General features: G+C 45.0%; 1 protein-coding gene across 5 annotated transcripts in view; it reads left to right on the forward strand.

Moving 5' to 3' along the window:
* LOC126202545 (tight junction protein ZO-1) overlaps positions 1-22,465 on the forward strand; it is a 731,102-nt gene that overhangs the window by 204,212 nt on the left and 504,425 nt on the right. Inside the window, exon 1 of one of the 5 annotated variants that reach the window (XM_049936874.1) lies at positions 18,822-18,990. The exons of the other annotated variants lie outside the window; for them this stretch is intronic. Coding sequence (XP_049792831.1) covers positions 18,964-18,990 — 27 coding nt within the window. The 5' untranslated portion in view covers positions 18,822-18,963. Of the gene's footprint in view, positions 1-18,821; positions 18,991-22,465 lie in introns of those variants that run through there. 5 annotated transcript variants of the gene reach the window in all.

A 22,465-nucleotide genomic window follows, 5' to 3' on the forward strand; every position in this document is an offset into this window, starting at 1 on the left:
ACTACCGGTGGAATTACACATCCCTGGGTATAACTACTATGGACTTGGGACAAAGCTCCAGAAAGTCTTGGCGCCAGGTGATAAGGGAGTTAATCTGCTCGATGAAGGGTGTATGGAATACGACACTGCATACACTGCAAATAAAGATCCATCAAGTCATCACGTTGCAGATAGGATTTTAGCTGATAAGGCTACGGCGATACGGAGAAGAAAGGATATTGTTGTAAGTCAACGCATCGCAGCACTTGCAGTTGATAAAACCATGCATGGAAAAATTAAGTTGGGTTTAGGAGTGATGAAATTTAGGGTTTAGGAGTGATGAATTTCAAGCGAGTTATGAATACTGCACGTTGTGCACTAGAAAAGAGCAAGAAGGGCTGTTTGAAGAACTGTATCTTGACAGCGATGTATGCAGCTAAAAACGCCCTGAAGCAGAAAGAAGAAGAACAAGAAGAAGAAGAAGAAGAAGAAGAAGAAGAGGAGGAGGATCGGTTAAAGCACCTAGAGTTCTGCCATTACCCAAGACATCTGGTGGTTTTATTCCATTTCTCATTCTGGCCCTCTCCGCGCTCTCGGCGGTAGGTTCCCTCGCTGGTGGTGCTGCAGCTATTGCTCGAACGGTCAAGAACGCGATAAACTCCCACGCACAGTTAGAAGGGGCAAGAAGACATAACTGCATGATGGAAGCTACAGTCATCAGAAAAGGTCTATACTTGAAACCGTTCAGGAAAGGGCTTGGTTTATTCATAAATTAAAAAAAAAAAAAAAAAAAAGAAAAAGCCCATTAGCGTTCGTACCAGATCGACCCCTCACGAAAACAGGTCATCTGAAGTTTGCTAGAGACAAATTAAAGATACCAAGATTCCGTGGTGTGTTTATGCGGGATACATTACCGAAGACTGTGTGGAAAACTGGTGAATGCTGTATTGTGAATTTGGATGATACTGGAGGCCCCGACACCCACTGGGTGTCATATGTTATGAATAATGCGGATACCGTCTGCTATGTCGACTCATTTGGTGACCTGCAGCCACCAGAAGAATTACAACGGTACTTCACTCACAGAAGACGTGACACTATCAGGACTTTAATACACACTTCTGTGGACATCTATGCATCGTGGTTTTCTTGACGTTCACAAAGAAGAAGAAGAAACATGCTATATAAGGAGGAGGTTTAAACATTCTTTAATCAATTGAGGTTCAGATGCAATGTCGTACACTTTGATGTTAAAAGAACGATCATCTGTATCGCGTGCAAATTACTTCCCGCCAATTGATTTGAGTGTTGGTGAATGGAGTATTGCACTGATTGGACTGGAGATGTACAACAGTATCCCAAATATCACAGAGACTAACAATAAACTTCATCTGGATATTAATGGTGAAAAAGATATTGTGGAAATAGAAGAGGGTGCATAAGATATCGACGATTTAAACAAAAAACAGTCTGGAAAAGGTATTGAACTATGTGCAAACATCAATACACTTAAATCTGAAATAAGGACTTGAACCAGAAAGGTTCAATAGAACGCCTGCGAGGTTTCACAAATGGATAGATTTTGAAGAAGGATTCAAGTAAATTTTACAAGTCAGATCAGACGGTGGACATACTCCCCATCAGCACAATCCGTGTCGAGTGTAACACTGCAAGAAACTCATATCTCAACGATAGTCTGATTCACACTATTTACGGATTCTTCCCCTCACTTGCAACAGGGTATAAGATTGTTGGGACCCCTTCCAGTGAAAGCTCAGACATTTTACTGTTTGCAGCTGCGTATTGTGGACCAGAATAACCAACTTGTTGACTTTCGTGGTGAGGAGATCGTTGTACAATTACATCTAAGGGGGGATGGGCGTACGGTATAAAACGAGTGCACGCAATCCACAGCGTGCCACTCCGTTACTAAACAGCAAAGTGATAACACCTGCAAACTACGGGTTTCTTAAATCAGTTGGTCTGAAACCGCACAATACCGTCCTCACTCAGTATAACCCGTCCGGTAGTGTACGATGAGAGAATTATATGTCAGGAATACTTCTCTCATAAACCTTACGCTTCAACCACGTTTAACAAGAATGATGTAATCAGGATTGTCATCCAGGACGAAGACGCACTCACGCTTCCATGCAAGAGTTTCATATATCTAGAGGGGTCATTCAAGAAAACCGACAGCAGCGATACACTGGGACCCAAGCTGACACACAACACTTTATCATTCCTGTTCCAAGAGATATGCTATGAATTCAATGGGTCTGGGATCGACCGCACATGCAATGTCGGCATAACATCCACCCTTAAAACATGTTTCTCGGCATCACCAGCAGATTTGCGTAGTTTAGAAAACGCAGGACTGTTCATAGACGATCCAGAGGATAGAACAGTTGCAGAGTACAAGCGATTTACAGCTTGCATACCTCTAAAAATGCTTATGGGGAACTTTGAGGACATGATACAGATTATTATGAACAGTAAACAGAAACTCATTCTGGTGCGGAGTGCGACACGCAATAACTCATATGATCAAGGACCTCATGAGGAGAATGTGATCACAATCAGCAAGATAATATGGAAAATGCCTCACATCAGTGTATCAGACGAGGAGCGTTTGAAGCTTCTAAAACTCCTGAATTCAGGCACATTTCTGTCATAGACATTTCGCTCAGGGGAGATTTTCGAATACCCAGTGTTACCAACTGCGAGGAGACAGACATGGGCTATTAACACCTCCAGCCCTCTAGAAACATCCAGATTCATCATACTTGCGTTTCAGACTGAGAGAAGAGGTAATATAGTAAACCATCCCACTGTGTTCGATAACTGCAAGTTGACTAATGCCAAAGTCTACCTCAATTCAGAATTCTATCCATATGGCAAGCTACATCTGCAGTGGAATCAAAATTTATGCAGTGTAGCGTATGACATGTATGCAATATTTCGCGCTTTTTACTATGAAATTCCTGAAGGAGAGGGAGGAGGGTGTCTTCTCGGTCCACATAAGTTCAAAGAACTTTCACCGATCATCGTAATAGACCGAAAGAGATAATTAAGTCTGGACCTATAGATGTGTGAACTGAATTTAAACCATCGACAAATTTCCCAGAACACACCGCCGCGTATGCTCTAGTTCTACATGACCGTGTGATTATCTACTGCCCACTCACAGGTGTTGTGCAGCGAGCTGTATAAATGAATAGGTACTGTTCCGTACCTAGAGCATTTCACGATGACAAGTTACGTGAAAGAAGAGCGAGGCTGCCGAGCTCGTTGATACTCTTATTAAGTTTTAGAGACATGGGCATTATTCCAACGTTTTCCAAAATTGTGCATCTCATAAATACCGCTGCTGCAAACAACATCAAACGTAAAGCAAGCATGGCTTTGGTGAGAGAAAGGATTCGTTTCATTCGGCGTGAATTGGATTCTGTGTCAAAGGACATGTTCCACATACATTTGGAATTGGCAGAAAGACTATCTTCTGTGTCGTGGGACTGGGTGGATGGTGTGACATGGGCTAAAGCAAACTGGAGCCATGATAAAGCTGTGACGAAGCAAACTGTCAAGATTGACAGACTTTCTACACAGATGTAGCAGGAAGTTCCAACTCGACGATCTGTTGTTAATTTGACAAAGAAAACTTTAGATGACGCGAGTGTGTCTGTGCTAGCAAAAGGACTGAATTTTGCTCCCACACCTGTTTCACAGCCACTAGTACACTTCATCAGTGCCATCGAAGAAGCTGTACGCCATCTTGATACAGATGAAGCGGAGGAAGTTCGTCGAGAGTCTTGCCGAGTGTTGACCAGGGGTGTACCAATGAAGAGTAACATCTGGCTCATGGAGAGGATAGCCCTCCGTAACTTACGAGCAGATGTGGATACAGTAGTCTTAAAATCTGACAAAGGAAACGCTACTGTCCTCATACCAAGGGATGACTATATTAATAAGATGAATGTTTTATTATGTGACTCAACGTGTCGCAAAATCGATAAGGATCCCACGATCCGAGTGGTGCGAAAAACAGCAGAACTTTTATCGGATAGTTCTCTACGGAAGGAGGTCATCAAGAGACTGAAACCAAACAGTTCAGTTCCACCTAGGCTATATGGACTGCCTAAGATCCACAAGGAAAATGTGCCATTACGTCCAATTGTGAGTAACATTGGAGCAGCCACCTACTACCTAGCAAAATTCTTGGCATCTTTGCTCAAACCAGTGATAGGCAAGTGTGCATATCATAAAGAATTCTAGAGATTTTATCAGCCGACTTCAGTCACTACAACTGCAAAGTAACGACTTATTGGTCAGTTTTGATGTGGTTTCTCTTTTCACAAAGGTGCCTCTTGTGGACTCACTACACCTCATTGGCAATATGTTTGGTGCAGACATTACAACGTTGTTTGAGCACACTCTCTCCTCTACATATTTTATATTTAACAGTGAATTTTACGAGCAATCTGACGGTGTCGCCATGGGGACTCCTTTGTCTCCCTGGTGGCCAATCTTTTTATGGAAGATTTTGAGGAGAGAGCACTCGACTCTGCCACTTTTAAACCGACAGTATCTTGGCGGTACGTTGACGACACTTTTATAGTGTGGCCTCATGGACTGGAATGTCTCCAAGAATTTTTACGTCACATGAACTCCATACATGAAAACATAAAGTTTACAATGGAGATAGAGAAAGATGGTTGTCTGCCGTTTTTAGACGTCTTGGTGCGACGGAAGAGTGATAGCACACTTGGTCACTCGTTGTACAGAAAGCCCACTCATACAGACATGTATCTATAAGCTACTAGTTGCCACCATCCAGCACAAACAATGGGCGTTCTCAAAACCTTGATCCACCGTGCCCATACTACCTCTGACGCCGACAGTCTTTAAGCGGAACTGGAACACCTGCAAAAAGTATTTTTGAAGAATGGCTTTTCACCTAGGCAAGTGACCTACAAACGACGGAAGAATGAAGAGGAAGAGGCCTTCAGGTCGACTGTTTATCTGCCATTTATTGGGAATATTTCTTCACAGATAGGCAGAATATTGAGAAAGTATCAAGTGAGAGTCATCTTTCGCCCTCCTTCCAAACTTTCATCATTGGTGGGATCCGTTAAAGTCGACCTGGGCATGCGTAAATCAGGTGTTTACAAAATTCCGTGTGAATGCGGCATGTCATATATAGGGCAAACAACACGAACTGTGCAGGAACGCATTGTGGAACACCAACGGCATACTCGCCTTTTCCAACCCACCAAGTCCGCAATCGCCGAACATTGTATTTCCACAGATCATTCCATGAATTACAACGACACAAAAATTTTGGCCCGTACATCAAACTTTTGGAGCTCGATTATCAATGAATCTGTGGAAATAAGATTGTCTGACAACGAGACTCTCATCAATCGAGATAGCAGTTATCAGCTAAACTGTGCTTGGAATCCTGTTATAGAGAAACTTCGTAGTCGACGTAGTTATCTGCATAAAGATGGAAATCGACCTGACACCGACACGCCAGACTTTCACCGTGGAGGGCACGAGGCGCAGCGCACGGAGTTGTTATGAACGCGCACGCTGAGCAGCGCATGCGCAATGTCACCTCAGAAGGCTTTAAATAGCAGAGCTCAGCGCGTACTCGCTCACCCTCGACCGTCACCTCTCCTGGACTCCCCACCTCCGGACAATCCAAGCCAAGGCACGCTCCCGACTCAGTCTCCTCGAGCTCCTCTCCGGCCGTACGTGGGGTCTGGACCCCTCCACCATCCTCCACACCTATAAATCCCTCATCCGCCCTATCCTTTGTTATGCCCATCCGGCTTTGATCTCTGCCTCCCCCAACCTTTTATAAATCCCTCCAAATCTTTGAACGCCATGCTCTCCGCCTCGCCTATCGCATCCGTCTCCCCTCCCCCACGCGGATCCTGTACGATCTCATCCCCTTCCCCCACCTCCTCCTTTTCCTCGAAAGGCTACGGATCCTGTACACCTCCCGTAAACTCGATCCTCCTCACCCGCTCGTCTCCCCGATCCTCTCCACCCCCGCCCGCTGCCGCGCCTGTATTCCCACGTCCCACCCGGTCTCCATCTCTCCACCCTCCTTACCCTCTCCCAAGATGGCTTCCACCAGCTCTCCCTCCCTGATGATGTCCTCCTCCCCTCCATCTACCCCTCCTATCAACTTTGACCCTGCCCCCCCCCACTTCCAGTGTCCTTTCCTTTAGGCACCCTCCCTCCCTTCTCTTCCCTTCCCTTCTCTTTCCTTTTCCCCCGTCCCCTCCCTCCACCCTTCTTCCCCCGGGCTTCCCCTCCCCCTATCTCCCCTGCCCGTGGCATCTCTGCTCTCCCCTCTCGCTCTCCCACTCCCCTTCCTCCTCCTCCTCTCTTGGCAGGTCCCCGGACTCGCACACGCACAGTGAACATTCGCGCGCCGGAGGTCATCGCCGTCAGTGTCTCGTGTGTGTGCCTTCGTTTGTGTTTAGTGTTTGTTCGCCGTCACGCCGCCACTGTTCACGTGTACCATCGCCATCATCCGTGTTTTGTCCGCCGTGTCAACTAGTGTCAGTGATGTTCTCGTCAGGCGTGAACAGCTCCGTGTTTTTTGTTTTTTGGTGTCTACATTGTTTTGCCCGCCGTTTTGATTGTATTCTCTGTGCCCCCTCTATGTATTACTCATTGTAAATCTCAAGGCTGAAGAGCGGCGTACTCAGCTGCTGACAGCCCGCCTTATGTAAGGTGATAAAAATCACAATAAAGAAAAGAAAAAGCGTACTCGCCAGTACTACTAAGTGGTACTCACGTGAAGATGGCCGGAAGACTCTGCTCCGAAATATCTTGGCAGGACGTTACTCACATCCGGCAGTTCTCCCGTGTTTTTATGGAACAACCAGCTCGATCCTTTCTATTTTCGACATTAATGCATGCCTTCTTGTTAGCCATATCCTCAGGGAACTTAATATAACTGGAACCTCCATTTACCGGATCATAGACTTGTATATGGGTGTCAAGGTGTGGTATATGGCTGAGTGCTTTAGCGGATCCATGTACTTCTATCTCGTAAAACCGGGCCATAATAGCGCTCAAGGTGGATCCATGATACCACTCAGCAATGCATGTGCTCCGGGAAATAACACCATTATCACCCCAGGTATATTGCAGAGTTGTAGCCTCTGTATCAGCTGGATGTTTAGGTGGGTGATTCAATTCTCAGCATAGTACTGCACTGCATTTAATGGCGTTAAATCTCGGATCGTCTTGGACGTTGAGGAGCTCGGTCTCCAAGACAGCGAGGCACGCTTCCAAAATCCCGACAGGGTCGCTATACCTCCCTCCCAGATTCTCAATCCTTGTGAATGAGATACGCTCCTCAAAACCCCTAGCAACTGCTGAGTATTCTAGAGGGGTCATAATACCATTATTCTGATGTCCTTCACTATCAATAGGACGGTGGAGGGTACTAGCACTAGCCACAGGGTAATCACTAGTATTACTGCTGGTGAGGATGCATCAGCTGTAGGGAGGGGTACGCACTTTGGTACGCACACCTTTCGTTGACGGCGGGCGCGACCTGTCTGAGGCGGCGGAGGCGGAGGCGGTGAAGGTCGGTGGGAACAAGCGGGCTGCGGCGATGGCCCCCGGGGTCTGCAGTCCCCATTACCGACCCGTGAGGTGGGAGGCAGATGCCCCTGTTCGCCTTCTTCTGCCGGCTGAGCTGCCCACGGGCGCCAGAGGGCTAACGGCGCTGCGGGGGCAGGTGCCGGTGCTGCCCCTCGCACAGCTGTGATCGGCGCTATACATGGTGCTCCGTGGCTCTGTGGTGTGCGGCCAATTCCCGCTTGATTTACTGCATTTTTATATTTTATTCTTTCATCAATTAAATCCAATATCTCTTCTGTTACCCAAGGATTTCTACTAGCCCTCGTCTTTTTACCTATTTGATCTTCTGCTGCATTCACGATTTCATCTCTCACAGCTACCCATTCTTCTTCTACTGTATTTCTTTCACCTGTTCCTGTCAGTCGTTCCGTTCTGCAACCTCTGGTACTTTCAGTTTATCCAGGTCCCATCTCCTTAAATTGCCACCTTTTTGTAGTTTCTTCAGTTTTAATCTACAATTCATAACCAATAGATTGTGGTCAGAGTCCACATCTGCCCCTGGAAATGTCTTAAAATTGAAAATCTGGTTCCTAAATCTCTGTCTTACCATTATATAATCTATCTGAAACCTTCTAGTATCTCTAGGGTTCTTCCATGTATACAATCTTCTTTCTTGAAGCAAGTGTTAGCTATGATTAAGTTATGCTCTGTGCAAAATTCTACCAGGCGGCTTCCTCTTTCATTCCTTGCCTCGATGGCATATTCACCTACTACTTTTTCCTTCTCTTCCTTTTCCTACTATCGAATTCCAGTCCCCCTTGAGTGTTACATTTTCGTCTCCCTTCACTAGCTGAATAATTTCTTTTACCTCATCATACATTTCTTCAATCTCTTCATCATCTGCGGAACTAGTTGGCATGTAAACTGTGATAGGTGTGGGCTTTGTGTTTATCTTGGCTACAATAATGCGTTCACTATGCTGTTCGTAGTACTTGAACGGGACTCCTATTTTTTTATCGATTATTAAACCTAATCCTGCATTATCCCTATTTGATTTTGTATTTGTACTACGTATTGAGATGAATTAGAGCAAATGCCTTTTTTTGACGTTTATCATTGATGTAGTTGACCTCTCCTGAGCAGTACTCAGCTATTGATTGCTTGCTAATTTTTTGTTTATGTTTAAAATGGCCTGTGGACATCAGTAAAATTTCGTGAGGTTTTCGTTTGAAAAATTTTTGGGTGTGCTGTTCTACTTATTGATTGTGTTGCGGGCTTACAACATTGTCTATTTACTTTTTCTTGTGCTCTATGACGAATTCTGGATGTTAATGTGTCGCTGTGAGTTACACACACTTTTCAGTGCCCATTTACTTTTGCCGTCTGCTGTTGACAGTCGTTTTGTTTCACTGTTTTGTAGTTTGATGTGGTTCAGCTGTTTTTAAACACGCCGAAGTATTTTCTGATCTTTATGGGCGGACTGAGTGCTGTTTCACGGTCGTGGCCACGAGCTTCACTTCCGGGGAAGCATGAAGCTCGGCTGCTGTTTTGTTGGCCAAATTTTAAGTCTTCTGAGTTTTCAATCCGGCGGGGTAATGGATCCAGCTGTAGGGGAATTTGCGCGCTCCGAAATTGCACGAGTTGGACTGCCGTAAAAGGCTAGCAGCCGCCCAGAAAGCGATTTCGACTTGAGGCAGAAATTAAACAACTCGTGGTACGGCCCGCGAATTAATGTGTGTTATGAGTTTTTCTCCCACGATTTAAATGTGCGAGTCCGCGTCCGACTAGTCTCTCTGCGCTCTTTATTTCCGCCTCGCCCTCTTTCCCTCGGCCCCTCTGATTCCCGGGCTTTCTCTTTTGCCTCTGTGTTATTTTCGTCCATTCGTTGCTGTGCAGTACAGCATACCAGAATGGAGAAAGAGAGAGATACGTCCCGTACGGAATGTGCTAACCGTTAGCGGAATTCACTGACACAGAGATGTTGCTCATTCTGCACTTCTTTTTCCGCTTTGCTGATCGGTCCCTCGGCGATATCACGGTGTGAACTGACGCAGTAGTTTGTTTGTTTGAGTTTTAGTTTCTTACACTCATCTTTCAGTTTCGAGAAACTGTTATGGGATTTGAAGGGGATGAAGATTCATGGATGGCGTAAGTTGCATAACGATATTAGCGTGTTGATAAATTTTATAATGTTATTAGCAGTGATAAGTCGTATAACATATTAGCCCCTACGCAATTCAGAGTGCTTGACACTTTCGGATTAATCCACTCGAACTACGTCAGTCACTTTAATTTCCATCGATGACGCGTTTCTAGAGCTTACAACCTAATCTTCAGGTGGGTAGCTGGATTACATTAGAATGCTCTGTTTTGAACTTCATTTTCTACAAATAACGTATAATTCGTTGCTTTTTATCGTAATAAGGCTTGTACGCTGGTCATCGGAGCTCATTTCAAAGCGGGACACGTCACTGAAGACAACTCCACTCCAGCCAATGGGATTTACGGGCGGGGACCTGTCTGGACGCCCTGGGCAGCGTCGGGATGCCTGGCTGACAGGCGGCCGCAGCCGGCAGTACCGGCCCGGGGCGGGACGCCGTTTCTCTTCACAGCTGGACTCTGTTGGTTGTCATCCGCGGCATCTATACAGCACAGCGGCACGTCGACGATATTCTGCGCCCTGTTTTGTGGCCCTTCGTGGCAAGCCGTCCTGGTCTTACGTTTCAGCAAGATAACGCCCGCCCGCATACGGTGAAGGTTTCTACTACTTGTCTTCGTACCTGCCACACCCTACCTTGACCAGCACCCCACAACACTAATAAAATAAGCTTAATTACAACAAGTGACATTCCAAAAGTTCTGAGAAAACGAATTATTTTACATATATCGTACAGTAATCCTTAGTCAAAATTAAATACTTGAGACAATATATGGAGTTACAAAGCCGTACGGCAATTGGAAAAAAGTTTTTGACTCTCGAAAAGGTTTTCGATCCACGTGCTGAAGGTCGCTCAATGGCGAGTGGCTCTGGAAACTGGATATTGGACGAACGAGTAGAAAAACGCGATTAAAGGCAACAAGCACTCTAAGGAAATCTCAATATTAACAGCGAATCACCAGTAATATCATTGTTCTCGTAACACATCAACAGCTACGAGTACACAAATTTGAACTTTAAATGACATGACCAACGTCGTCGTTCTGGACCTGGATTCAAACCCAGCACCTATAGCCATTGCTAACTAAGCTAAGCTTTGTTTGTGCCTTATTGAGACCTGATCACTAGGCATAAAGGGGCGTCAAGTATAGACGTTTGCACCAGTATCAGTTATCAATTCAGATCCTGAAAATAAATGACGAAAATTGTACTGAACTGGGAATCCTGTCACCTTCCTGGGAACTACCCACAATGACGTTTAATATGGTGTCATTCACAAGGAACAAGGCATGCTCATGTTTAAAATTGAAATGCCATCATGTAAAGCTTGTGACAGGGGTGCGAACCCAGCACCTAATTGGATTGTTAACGAAGTACGTAAAATCAGAAGTTAAATATCAAATGTTTTCACCAATAGCGAGATGTTGTAACCTTAAATGACGATGGAATTGTTTTTGCCTGACTGGGATTCGAACCCAACATCTAGCGCCGTCGTTTTCTAGCCAGGAACAGACGATAAATAGCTGTTGTTGGTTCACCAGTAGTGAGATGTGCACATGTTTAGCTAGACATCAGGCGACGAAAAGTTCTGTGCTGAATGGAATTCAGACCCCGCACACGTTGTCACGAAGACACTTAAACTATCAAATTCTTTTCCAATAATAGCTAGGAGTGGCATGTTTGTACTTTCAATGATGTGATGGAAAATACTCTGCTGGCTAGAAGCTGAATCCACAACATATCGTCGTTGGTGATCACAACGAACACAACGTCAAACCAAAATCCGTTTTCGCCAGTAGGATGGAGAGGAATGTTTGAACTTGAAAAGATGTAAGGAAACGTTTGGTCTTGTAATGTTGTGATAAAAAGCTCATCATGTAGCTGTGAGTTGAAACGAACACGTTACAGCTGACTAAACACGAAGAGACGTTGAAAATGCAACTATTTTTCACTAGTAGTTCGGAGTGCACGTGCTAGGGCTTGAAATGAAATAATAAATATTTTGTGCTGATCAGGATTCGGAACGAGATTGGTGCATTTCGAGGAGGCGTAGAAGAGTTTGCAATCTTGGGGAACACAGTGAAATCGAATTCGAATCCCAGTCCAGCACCACAATTTTCAACGTCTCAGTTTCATATAAAGTAAGAGGCTTGTGAACTTACATGGCCATTGGTTCATTAAATGAAATACGTTCTCTAGTTTACGACGGCTTGCTGGTGACAGAGTCTCTGCCTTACGGGGTGTCTCCATCTGTCACAGCTCAAACGAATGCCGCTGTGCCCCAGTCGGCAGCAAAGGGATGTTACCTTTACTGTCGATATTGAACTACGGAGCTTACTGGCGTTCTGCACTTGGCGTTACTAGGGGTGAAGGAGAGCTACTTGGATGTCTTAAAAATCTGCGCCTGACGTGAGATGTGAACCTACACGTTTTACACATCAGTACAGTCAGTAGTGATTCTCCAACAGAAAGAGGTTCCTACTCAATGGTCTGAAGATGACCACAGTAGTGGTCGAAACCGGTCACCTTGTTAAATAAATCGTGATCAAGACTGTTTTTAATTGTAATTACATCAGTACAAGATTAATCGACCAGACCACAGAACCCCCTGCCAAGCAGATAATTATGAATTGCAGAGTATTCATTTAGATGTAGATGCAGACGTCAAGGGACGGGTAACAGGAAGGAGGGCGGGATCTGAGAATGGATAGAAGTGCAGAAGTGCAAAATATAAGCGTGAAATGCTTGCAAAGTATTGCTTACTTAGATGCGTGGCACAGTTCGTTTTATCTTAGGACCGAAAGATAAGGAAGGACTGTTTTCAGAAGGAAGAATGGATTATAGGGAAGGGGAGATCAAAGAATACGGTTTCATAGGTGTTGAGAGGAATGATAGAGAGTAAAGACAGCAGCAATTAAAAGAGAAAATGTAGCGTCAATGGAAACCGATAGATTTGTTTATAAAGTTTTGGGGGAAATGGAATAGAAGGTCACTTGCGGCGATAGTGTTAGAGAGACAAAAGTGTGAGAGAGAATAGAGGAGATATTAACAACGCGTTAACATGATATGAAATCGTTTGCGTATTCTGTGGAGGACGGAGGGTGTATTCATGAATGGAGGGGAGGAGAGAGATGTATTTGAAATACGAAAAACTAATGTGACAGAGTCCATCTACGCTGATTAGTTTGTAAGTATATAGCCAGGGTATAAATGAAATCAAAATAGAATATTTAACAAACTGTATATTCAAAAGAAAGCCACTTGAATTAAAAAGGCAACTCAAAGGATAACTAACCCATATTGTATCTTTTCTGTTGCCACGCGATCTTCCACTAGCTCCCAATGAGGAAAAATGACGAAAAAGAAGACATAACAAAACATTTTAAGGAGTCTAATATTTTATCCAGAATCCTTCATTATTTTGTAGTTCTATCATGCGTCTTGGCATAGAATGTATAAGACGTAGAACGTAACAGCCTGAAGAAGCAACTTCCTCCCAGGCTTCCAGGACGCAGTCCCAAAGAGCGTCCGCAGTAGCTGGTTGGTTTCGTGGCCAGTTGTCTGTTAATGTTCTGGCGACCTCAGCCCATATGTTTTGCATGGAGTTCACATCAGCCGCCCGTGGCGGCCAGTCCATGACGTTGGCGCCAGTCGTGGAGAGCCGCTGCTAAACAAATGCAGACTTGTGAATGGGAGAATGGTCCTGTTGCAATGTGACGTCCAGTTCTGCGTACAGCATTCGTACTGACGGAAGCATCAGATTATCCAATATGTGGGCATACTGCACGCTGTCCAGAGTTCCTTCTACCCTGTGAAGAATTCCCGCCCCTCTCGCGGAAATCCAACCCCAGCAGGTAACAGATAGCTGGCCACTTCATCTCCTCTTGGTTACATATTCGCGTCGATGGCGAGTCCCTTGCGGCCTGTAAACGATTCGTGAACCGTCGTTACTGGTGGAAAACACCTTTTCATCAGTGAAAATGACGTTGTCAAACGCTAGTCGGTACAAAACGTCTTCGCTGAGCTCTTGTTTCACGGCGGATCGTCGTGCATGCAGTCCAGCGTCCCTCAGCCTTCGGCGAATCGTGTCACTGGAGCCGGGGAAGTTGGTCTCCCACCGCAACTGCTCCGCGTTCAGAAAGGGATTTTCTCTCCTCCTAGACACTAGGTCCCTGTCTTCCTGCTGTGAGCTCACTCTCTTCCTGCCTGAGCCAGGAGCCCTGTTGGTGGTGCCTCTTTCAAGGCAGATCCTCCACCATCTCGTTGCAGTGGTATGTGGTACGCCATACCGTCTGCCAGCTTCTCTGATGGAACATCCTCATTCTTCAATGAGAGCGACGACTCTATCTCGAATAGACCTCTCCCAGTGAGCCGTTACGGCAGACAGCCTGATGTGTATTTCTGCTCGCTGCTCTTAAGCCAGGAGAGGAGGTAAACATATTTACCTCAAACGGAGCGGCAGAGGCATGCGGCGCAGCCGTGCTGGCTCGTCCCGGGCTGTTGGCCCACCAACGCCACCACTTCCGCCTCGCCTCGGCCAGCCTGGCTGGCCCGTAGCTCGCGAGCCGCGGCTAGTACAGACCCGGGCCGCATGGCCACGATCACCCCTTGAAGGATCAAATGTTACACGCAACCGACCTAAGTCTATTGTATAAACTAACATAGTTACAGCTATTATGCTATTACATGTGTAGGCACACCTACAGTTGACGATTCATTCAAATATTTGACGAACAATACGTGCAAAAATACATTCATTTTAAACATAGCTACCACAAAATATTTCACCTAGCTAGCAATAGCATGACGCAGGAAACTATTCTTTCTTGTAAGCGCTCTGCATTAGATGTAGCCTTAAGAAAACGTGTATTCAACCACAAAAACTAAGTGGAATGTAAAAGCAAACAGGTTTGGCGGCAGATTCTCCAAATAATAGTATATACGTAGTATACAATACACGTTTTGTGCCCTTATAACATGCACTCAGTGTCTCTGAAACAATACGTGCTGCAAGACGGAAATTACTTGCTGCTGAGGCACTTCATTTACATCTCAATGATACACGGCTACTGGAGAACATTGCTCTTTACGGCAGTCAATCCACTTGTGAATTAACACCATGATATTGCAGATATTAGGCAACACGTTACTAGGGATGAGAAAGGCCTTAAGGCTTGCAACTGAACATGCTACTCCTACCTACCACTGAATATGAAGTTGATTATTAACGTGTCTTCATAACCATGTGTGCGGCGACTCTGTAAAATGACAATTAATTGAGTGGAATGGACCCAGTTTATTCTTGTAATGATGGTACAGTGGTGCCTACGTAGGGCTGAGCAGCCCCAAGAGGGGTTGCCGTCTGCTCATCAGAGAGGCAGAGACTAGAGGAGCGACTACTCGGGGCCGAGGTCAGAAGCTAAGAGCGGAGCTGTTTCCAAGCCGCCCTCGCCGCTCCCGGCCGCGTCCCCATGTGATCACACGATTAGTCTCTGATTGGAGGATTGATTCCGCCAACGCGCCTTGCTAGTAGCGTGCCCCCGTCAGCGCAACCAACCCGTGGGACTTGAGTCTGACCGAGGAGCACGTGGCAGGAATGTGCCGACCATGGTCTTCCGGCCAGCATCTTCCACCACAGTATGCCCAAGCCGGCTACGGCCGAACATTATGCGTGGAAAAATTTACTTAATAAAATTTTGTCGGCAATGATCCCTCTTGGGGGGTCTCCTCCCTGCACAACTCTCAGTCAGCATAGACGTTTTCGTCGCCTTATTTCTAGTTAAACGTGCGCACATCTCGCTGGCTAATGGTGGACCAACATTGGACATTTCTCGTCTGTTCCTGGTTAGACAACGAAGGCGGTAGGCGCCGAGTTCGAATCCCGGTCAGGCAATACAACTTCACTCGTCATTTAAGGTTCCAACCTCACTACTGGTGACGAACTGTGATATCTACATTCTGATTTTACGTACTTATTCAACAACCCGATTAGGTGCTGGGTTCGCATCCTTGTCACCAGCATTACATGTTGGCATTTCAATTTTAAACATGTGCATCCTTTGTTCCTTCACAATGCAACAATATACAACGTCTTTCGAGGTTAATTATCAAGAAGGTAATTGTCATGTTAGGGTTCCTGGTTTGGTACAAACATTATCGTCATTTACGGTCAAAATGAGAATTGATAACTGATACTGGTGCAAACGTCAATATTTGACGTCTCTTTCTGCCTAGTGATCGAGTCTCGATAAGGCACAAAGCTCTGCTTGGTTAACAATGGCTTTACCTTCTGGGTTTGCATCCGAATCCAGAACGAAGACGTTGGTCATGTCATTTAAAGTACAACTTTGTGTACAAGTAACTGTTGATGAGTAATGTGAACAATGATATTAGTTGTAGTTCGCTGTTAATGTTGGATTTCCGTAGAGTGGTTGCCGCCGTTGATCACGTTTTCTTTTAACTGCTTAGTATTGATGCGAAACCACTCCCCGTTGAACGTTGAACGATGTTGAGCATTTGTTGGGTAAACCTTTTAGACAGCAAAGAACTTGTTTCCAATTGCCATACAACTTTATAAATCCATGTACTGTCCCAAATATTTAATTGTGCCTAAGGATTACTGAACGATTTATGTGACAAAATTAGTTGTCCCATAACGTTTGAAATGTCTCTTATTGTAATTAAGTTTAGTTTACAAACGTTAAGGACTGTCTGATCTCTTCTGTACTATCGTGATGTTACTTTACACCTGGACAGACTGTCATAAAGACCGGCGTTCTCTAGTAGTCTCTAGTGGTACCCATTGTGTATCTTACAACGACTGTACTGTGGAGGGTAGCTACGATGTGCAACACAGATATGCTATGTTGGTTGCATACATTCAGGTGCAGCCTACACATTGCAATTCAGGCGTGATCCACTTTTTTTGCTGTCGAGTGTACATCACATCTACCGATTTCCGTCCCACTCAGTCAATTGCTGCGTGGTACGTCGTTTTTTTTTTTTTTTTTTTTTATCGAAAACAGCGTGCCTAACGCAGAGGCTTGCGGTGTTGTGCACTACAAAGTAGATGCAGTCTGATGTCAGATTTCTTGTGTTTGCTGAAACCGGGCACTGGGGATGTTTTTGTGCTCCCTTGGAACGTGGGATAAAGTTTTGAGTAAATACGCAAAAGCAGTGGAAAAATAACACACACCAAACACTCCAAGGCTGGAGAATACTTATGTAAAACGAAAGTACAGGACGTCACTTGTAAAGCTGTATCGTGGTACGACGGTCACTTCAAAATGAGTACATAAATTCTTTTGAAAACTCCTACTTTTGTTCTACATATTAGCTATTCATGAAGGTCATACAAACATTCTTCCTGCTTGTAGCAAAATTTAATTCATCCTCTTATAAACTTAGAATAATATTGTTAACTCGTAGGAGACACCATCCCAACGACTTTCAAGATATCAAAGATATTTGTTGTACATGTGATTTGTTTTCACAAGAAATATGAGCTCTTTGGCACTGTGAGTGTTGTGTACATAGTTCCGCGTAGTCAGCGCGTACACAACTTTCCCACTAGAGCGCGCCCCGCTAAGCACAACAGCGCAGGCGCAGCGCTCGTCCGTCTCCGCACTACGAGACGATCCGCGTATTAATATGTAACGCAGCCAATGAGATTGCTGCTAATGTAGAACCTTTTCTCCTCGCGGATCACACTCGCGCAGTGATACCTGAACGCGCGATGTATTATAACGAGTGTACAGACCTCCAATTAGTGAGTCTGCATTAGTCTGTACGAGTCTGCAGTTGTCTGCAGCAGTCCGTACCAGTCTGCATTTGTCTGTACCAGTCTATAGTCAAGTTTCAGTCTGCGCCTAATAAGATTACCATATTCCTGTACATATCCATGAAGATAAATGTATAGACACTTTGTCAAGTATCAGAGATATGTGAGAATAAGATTAACGTACCAAGACCAAAGGAACTTCAGATTGTCAACTTTGGTCTCTGTCAATCTGCTACTCTAAGCGTGAAGTAGCATTTCTATCGTCTGACCTAACGGAAGAAGATAAACACGACACGATAGGACCACGAGACATGTTGCTGACACTCTCCTACTTCGTTAGAGCGACAAGTCAAATATTCTGATGGTGTGTGTACTGAAGGTCTTACCGTACGCACACCACAGTGAGCATATTTGTATGCATGCATGATGCATTGTGGAGGATTTCCTGTATTGAGTTTAAGTAGAATAACTAGAACAGTGAAAATTTAAAATCATTTCCTTTTAGATTGCGATAAAGTGTGAAATTAGTATAAATTGTCATTTTGGAGGGGCCTGCTTTATATGTTGGGACCGTGGTGCAAGCAGCGCAGGTTGTAATGACCCAGGCACGTCTTGCTCGGCCTCCTCTCGTTGGAAGTGCTGGCGTGTAGTCACGATCGTAATTAAGCACATCTTCTAACACTGCATATTTATAATAAATCACCATTTAACGCAAGAACTGGCACTGCGTTGTGGCAGCGAACTGAACGATTTCAATGTCCCCGAGAAAGCCAAAAGTAAACAGCAAGTTTTCCGAGAATATTTGCGGTCTGTTAGCGCTATACAGTTTTCGCAAGTGGCGCTGTCATAGCACTCCGTCAAGATGCCAGGTGTTCTTTGTGTTCGTCTGAAGTAACGTGTTGCTGTGCAAGTCCCGTGCACTGAGGACGAGGCAGTGACAGACATTCACATGAGAGTGAAGGTGTGCGCGGATGACGCCACAGATCGAGGCCTATTCGTAATCTGATTTTGGCTGACAAGTGAATGACAGTGAAGTAACTGCCAGAAGCATGGTAAACGGAGGTGCAGAACGTGATCCCAGTAGCGAGGAGCTGTGCAGTGGAATGCTTCGAGGAGTGAGCAGTGCGGCCTTTCCGTTGGCACGGCTGCACCGCGGCTGGCTGGCTAGACGCGCCAGGTCAGCTGGGGTGCGCGTATTTGTGGCGGAGGCGGCGGCGGCGGCGCCTGTGCGCATGCGCGAGCGCGCGGCCGCGCCGCCCCAGGCCGGGGGCAGCAGCCGGCGGCGGCAGTCGGGGGCGGCCGGCCGCCCGGGGCGTTGGCCTGCTCCACCGACGCCGCCGACCACACTACGACTCGACCACTCGAACGCTTTCGCTTCCGACCCGACCCAGCGACGAAACGCGCGACACGACGCAACACCTGCCGCTGCGGCGCCATGAAGTTCTACACGAACCTGAACAAGGTAGGCGCCGCCCCCAGATGGCGAGCACGTGCGTGCCACGCGGCGGCCGGCCCACGTGTCAGGCTGAGACGGCGGGCCTCGCCGACGCCGCCACCGACGCATTCCGTGTGGGACCCAGCCGGACTCGTGTTTTGTTATCTGCCCACGGTTATATGTTGACGATGCGGTGTCGGCACTTTCCCGCCTCGATTAACGCTTTTTGTCGCGGTGATCAATTTCAGCGATGACACATGATCGAAAAACCATTCTTATTTTTTAAAATATTGTATTATTGTGCCACTAGGTCATTCCTAAATAATATATGACACATACTGCCTTTTGCGACCGTAATAAAATCTTAGACAATTCCCTTTCATTTTATTTGAAAGAATCTTCAGTGGCCACTCGAACGATATGGTTTTTCTGACGAAGTTGTTTCCCAAGACCGTAAACATTTGTCATGTTTTTAAATTACTCCTCTTAAACGGTACTAAATTACTATTATTACGTTTGTTTTGCTGCTTATTACATTCCTAACGTTCTTCTTCATACACGTGTGACCGAGCGTGGTGGCGCAGTGGTTATCACACTGGACTCGCATTCGGGAGGACGACAGTTCAATCCCGCGTCCTGCCATCCTAATTTAGGTTTTCCGTGATTTCTCTAAATCACTCCAGGAAAATGCCGAGATGGTTCCTTTGAAAGGGCACGGCCGACTTCCTTCCCCGTCCTTCCCTAATCCGCTGAGACCGATGACCTCGCTGTTTGGTCTCTTCCCCCAAACAATCCAACGCAACATACAGGTGTTTTGTTTTGGTACACTGCACTTCACTGACACGGAATGTATTTTTGTTTTCACATTGTGTAGATTCACTTAACACTTTGGGCACTTTATTTTTGTTGTTGCTGGATGCGCTAATCTTTCGTTTTTTTTTTTTTTTTTTCGTAGCTGTGGGAACGTATGCTATTCCTCCTGGTCTGTGTTTATGGTTTGGATAGGTCTGTTTATGTGTATGTGTGTGTGTGTGTGTGTGTGTGTGTGTGTGTGTAAGCCGGAGCAGACTGTTTACTCTCATTATTCTTTTGTTAAAGATACTTTCTTATGGTAGTGTCTTGAGTGACCATGGATGGATATGTCCTGGTTAATGTCATAATGTTTTTGTGGCTGCAGAGCAGTTTTTATTTTTTTACTATATTATATTGTATTACTTTAAATAACCTTTGGTTGCTAACATTTGGTCATTTTCTACGTGTTTCTTTTCTGTTATTATATTCTGAATTTGGAAATTTTCTTCTAGTGTTAAGAGATGTTTGTTACTGATTATGATCATTTTCTTGTTTGTTTCTGTTGTGGTATAGTGAGCAATTTCTTGCTGTAATGCGCAATGCGTAGCACACACGTCGACCGACAGAGTCTTTCATGGTGTTTATACTTTTCTCGCTGTCGCGTATCTGACCGGCGTTCCCCACGCCCCGTGTATTTCTTCCATTCAGTGCGAAACGAAGCTTTCAGAGGACATGCGTCACTTGCGCATCGATATAGCACTTCAGACGCGTGTACCACATAAAAGAAATCAACTGACCCACTGAAAGAGAAGGCGTATTATGATCCACAATGAAGTCTGTAAAAAACAAAAGAAGAAGAAGTAGATTACAGTGGGCAACAAAGAAACTCAGTGTATGTGAGCTCTGTTCCGAGAAACTTTAAGTGAAGCAGGAAAACGCAAACATCTCGTCGTCAGCAAATAGTAAAAGTATAAAGCAGACGTGGACAGAGCACTTGTGGTGAGCGCGTCGGCGGGAAAACCTGTAGCGGCGGCGTTCTGGACAAGTGGAGCAGTCAGCAGTGGTCGTGTAGGAACGTCTTTCTTTACGACAACTGCTGCATCTTCTCTTTTTTTCTGTCACTAGCGGTTTGGAAATATGTAATTCTATTTTCATGTAAACGCTATCGTGTGTTTAGCATGACCAAAAGAATATGTCGAACATACGTTCATAGATAGATAGATATATAGATACTGCCTACGTGAAAATTAAAGAGACGTTTAGAGGAAAGAGAACCACTTGCATGAATATCAAGAGCGCAGATGGAAACCCAGTTCTAAGCAAAGAAGGGAAAGCAGAAAGGTGGAAGGAGAATATAGAGGGTGTACACAAGGGCGATGTACTTGAGGACAATATTATGGAAATGGAAGAGGATGTAGATGAAGATGAAATGGGAGATACTATACTGCGTGAAGAGTTTGTCAGAGCACTGAAAGACCTGAGTCGAAACAAGGCCTCGGGAGTAGACAACATTCCATTAGAATTACTGACAGAATTGGGAGAGCCAGGCCTAACAAAACTCTTACCATCTGGTGAGCAAGATGTATCAGACAGGCGAAATACCCTCACACTTCAAGAAGAATATAATAATTCCAATCCCAAAGAAAGCAGGTGCTGGCAGGTGAAAATTACCGAACAATCAGTTTAATTAGTCACGGATGCAAAATACTAACGCGAATTATTTACAGACGAATGGAAAAACTGGTAGAAGCCGACCTCGGGGAAGATCAGTTTGGATTCCGTAGAAATATTGGAACACGTGAGGCAATACTGACCTTACGACTTATCTTAGAAGAAAGGTTAAGGAAAGGCAAACCTACGTTTCTAGCATTTGTAGACTTAGAGAAAGCTTTTGACAATGTTGACTGGAATACTGTCTTTCAAATTCTAAGGGTGGCAGGGGTAAAATACAGGGAGCGAAAGGCTATTTACAATTTGTGCAGAAACCAGATGGCAGTTACAAGAGTCGAGGGGCACGAAAGGGAAGCAGTGGTTGGGAAGGGAGTGAGACGGGGTTGTAGCCTATCCTCGATGTTATTCAATCTGTATATTGAGCAAGCAGTGAACGAAACAAAAGAAAAATTTGGAGAAGGTATTAAAATTCATGGAGCAGAAATAAAAACTTTGAGGTTCGCCGATGACATTGTAATTCTGTCAGAGACAGCAATGGACTTGGAAGAGCAGTTGAACGGTATGGACAGTGTCTTGAAAGGAGGATATAAGATGAACATCAATAAAAGCAAAACGAGGATAATGGAGTGTAGTCAAATTAAATCGGGTGTTGCTGAGGGGATTAGATTAGGAAATGAGACACTTAAAGTAGTAAAGGAGTTTTGCTATTTGGGGAGCAAAATAACTGATGATGGTCGAAGTAGAGAGGATATAAAATGTAGACTGGCAATGGCAAGGAAAGCGTTTCTGAAGAAGAGAAATTTGTTAACATCGAGTATAGATTTAAGTGTCAGGAAGTCGTTTCTGAAAGTATTTGCATGGGTGTAGCCATGTATGGAAGTGAAACATGGACGATAAATAGTTTAGACAAGAAGAGAATAGAAGCTTTCGAAATGTGGTGCTACAGAAGAATGCTGAAGATTAGATGGATAGATCATATAACTAATGAGGAGGTATTGAATAGGATTGGGAAGAAGAGAAGTTTGTGGCACAACTTGAC

Source organism: Schistocerca nitens, chromosome 1 (genome assembly GCF_023898315.1).
Source record: "Schistocerca nitens isolate TAMUIC-IGC-003100 chromosome 1, iqSchNite1.1, whole genome shotgun sequence".
Classification (NCBI taxonomy): domain Eukaryota; kingdom Metazoa; phylum Arthropoda; class Insecta; order Orthoptera; family Acrididae; genus Schistocerca; species Schistocerca nitens.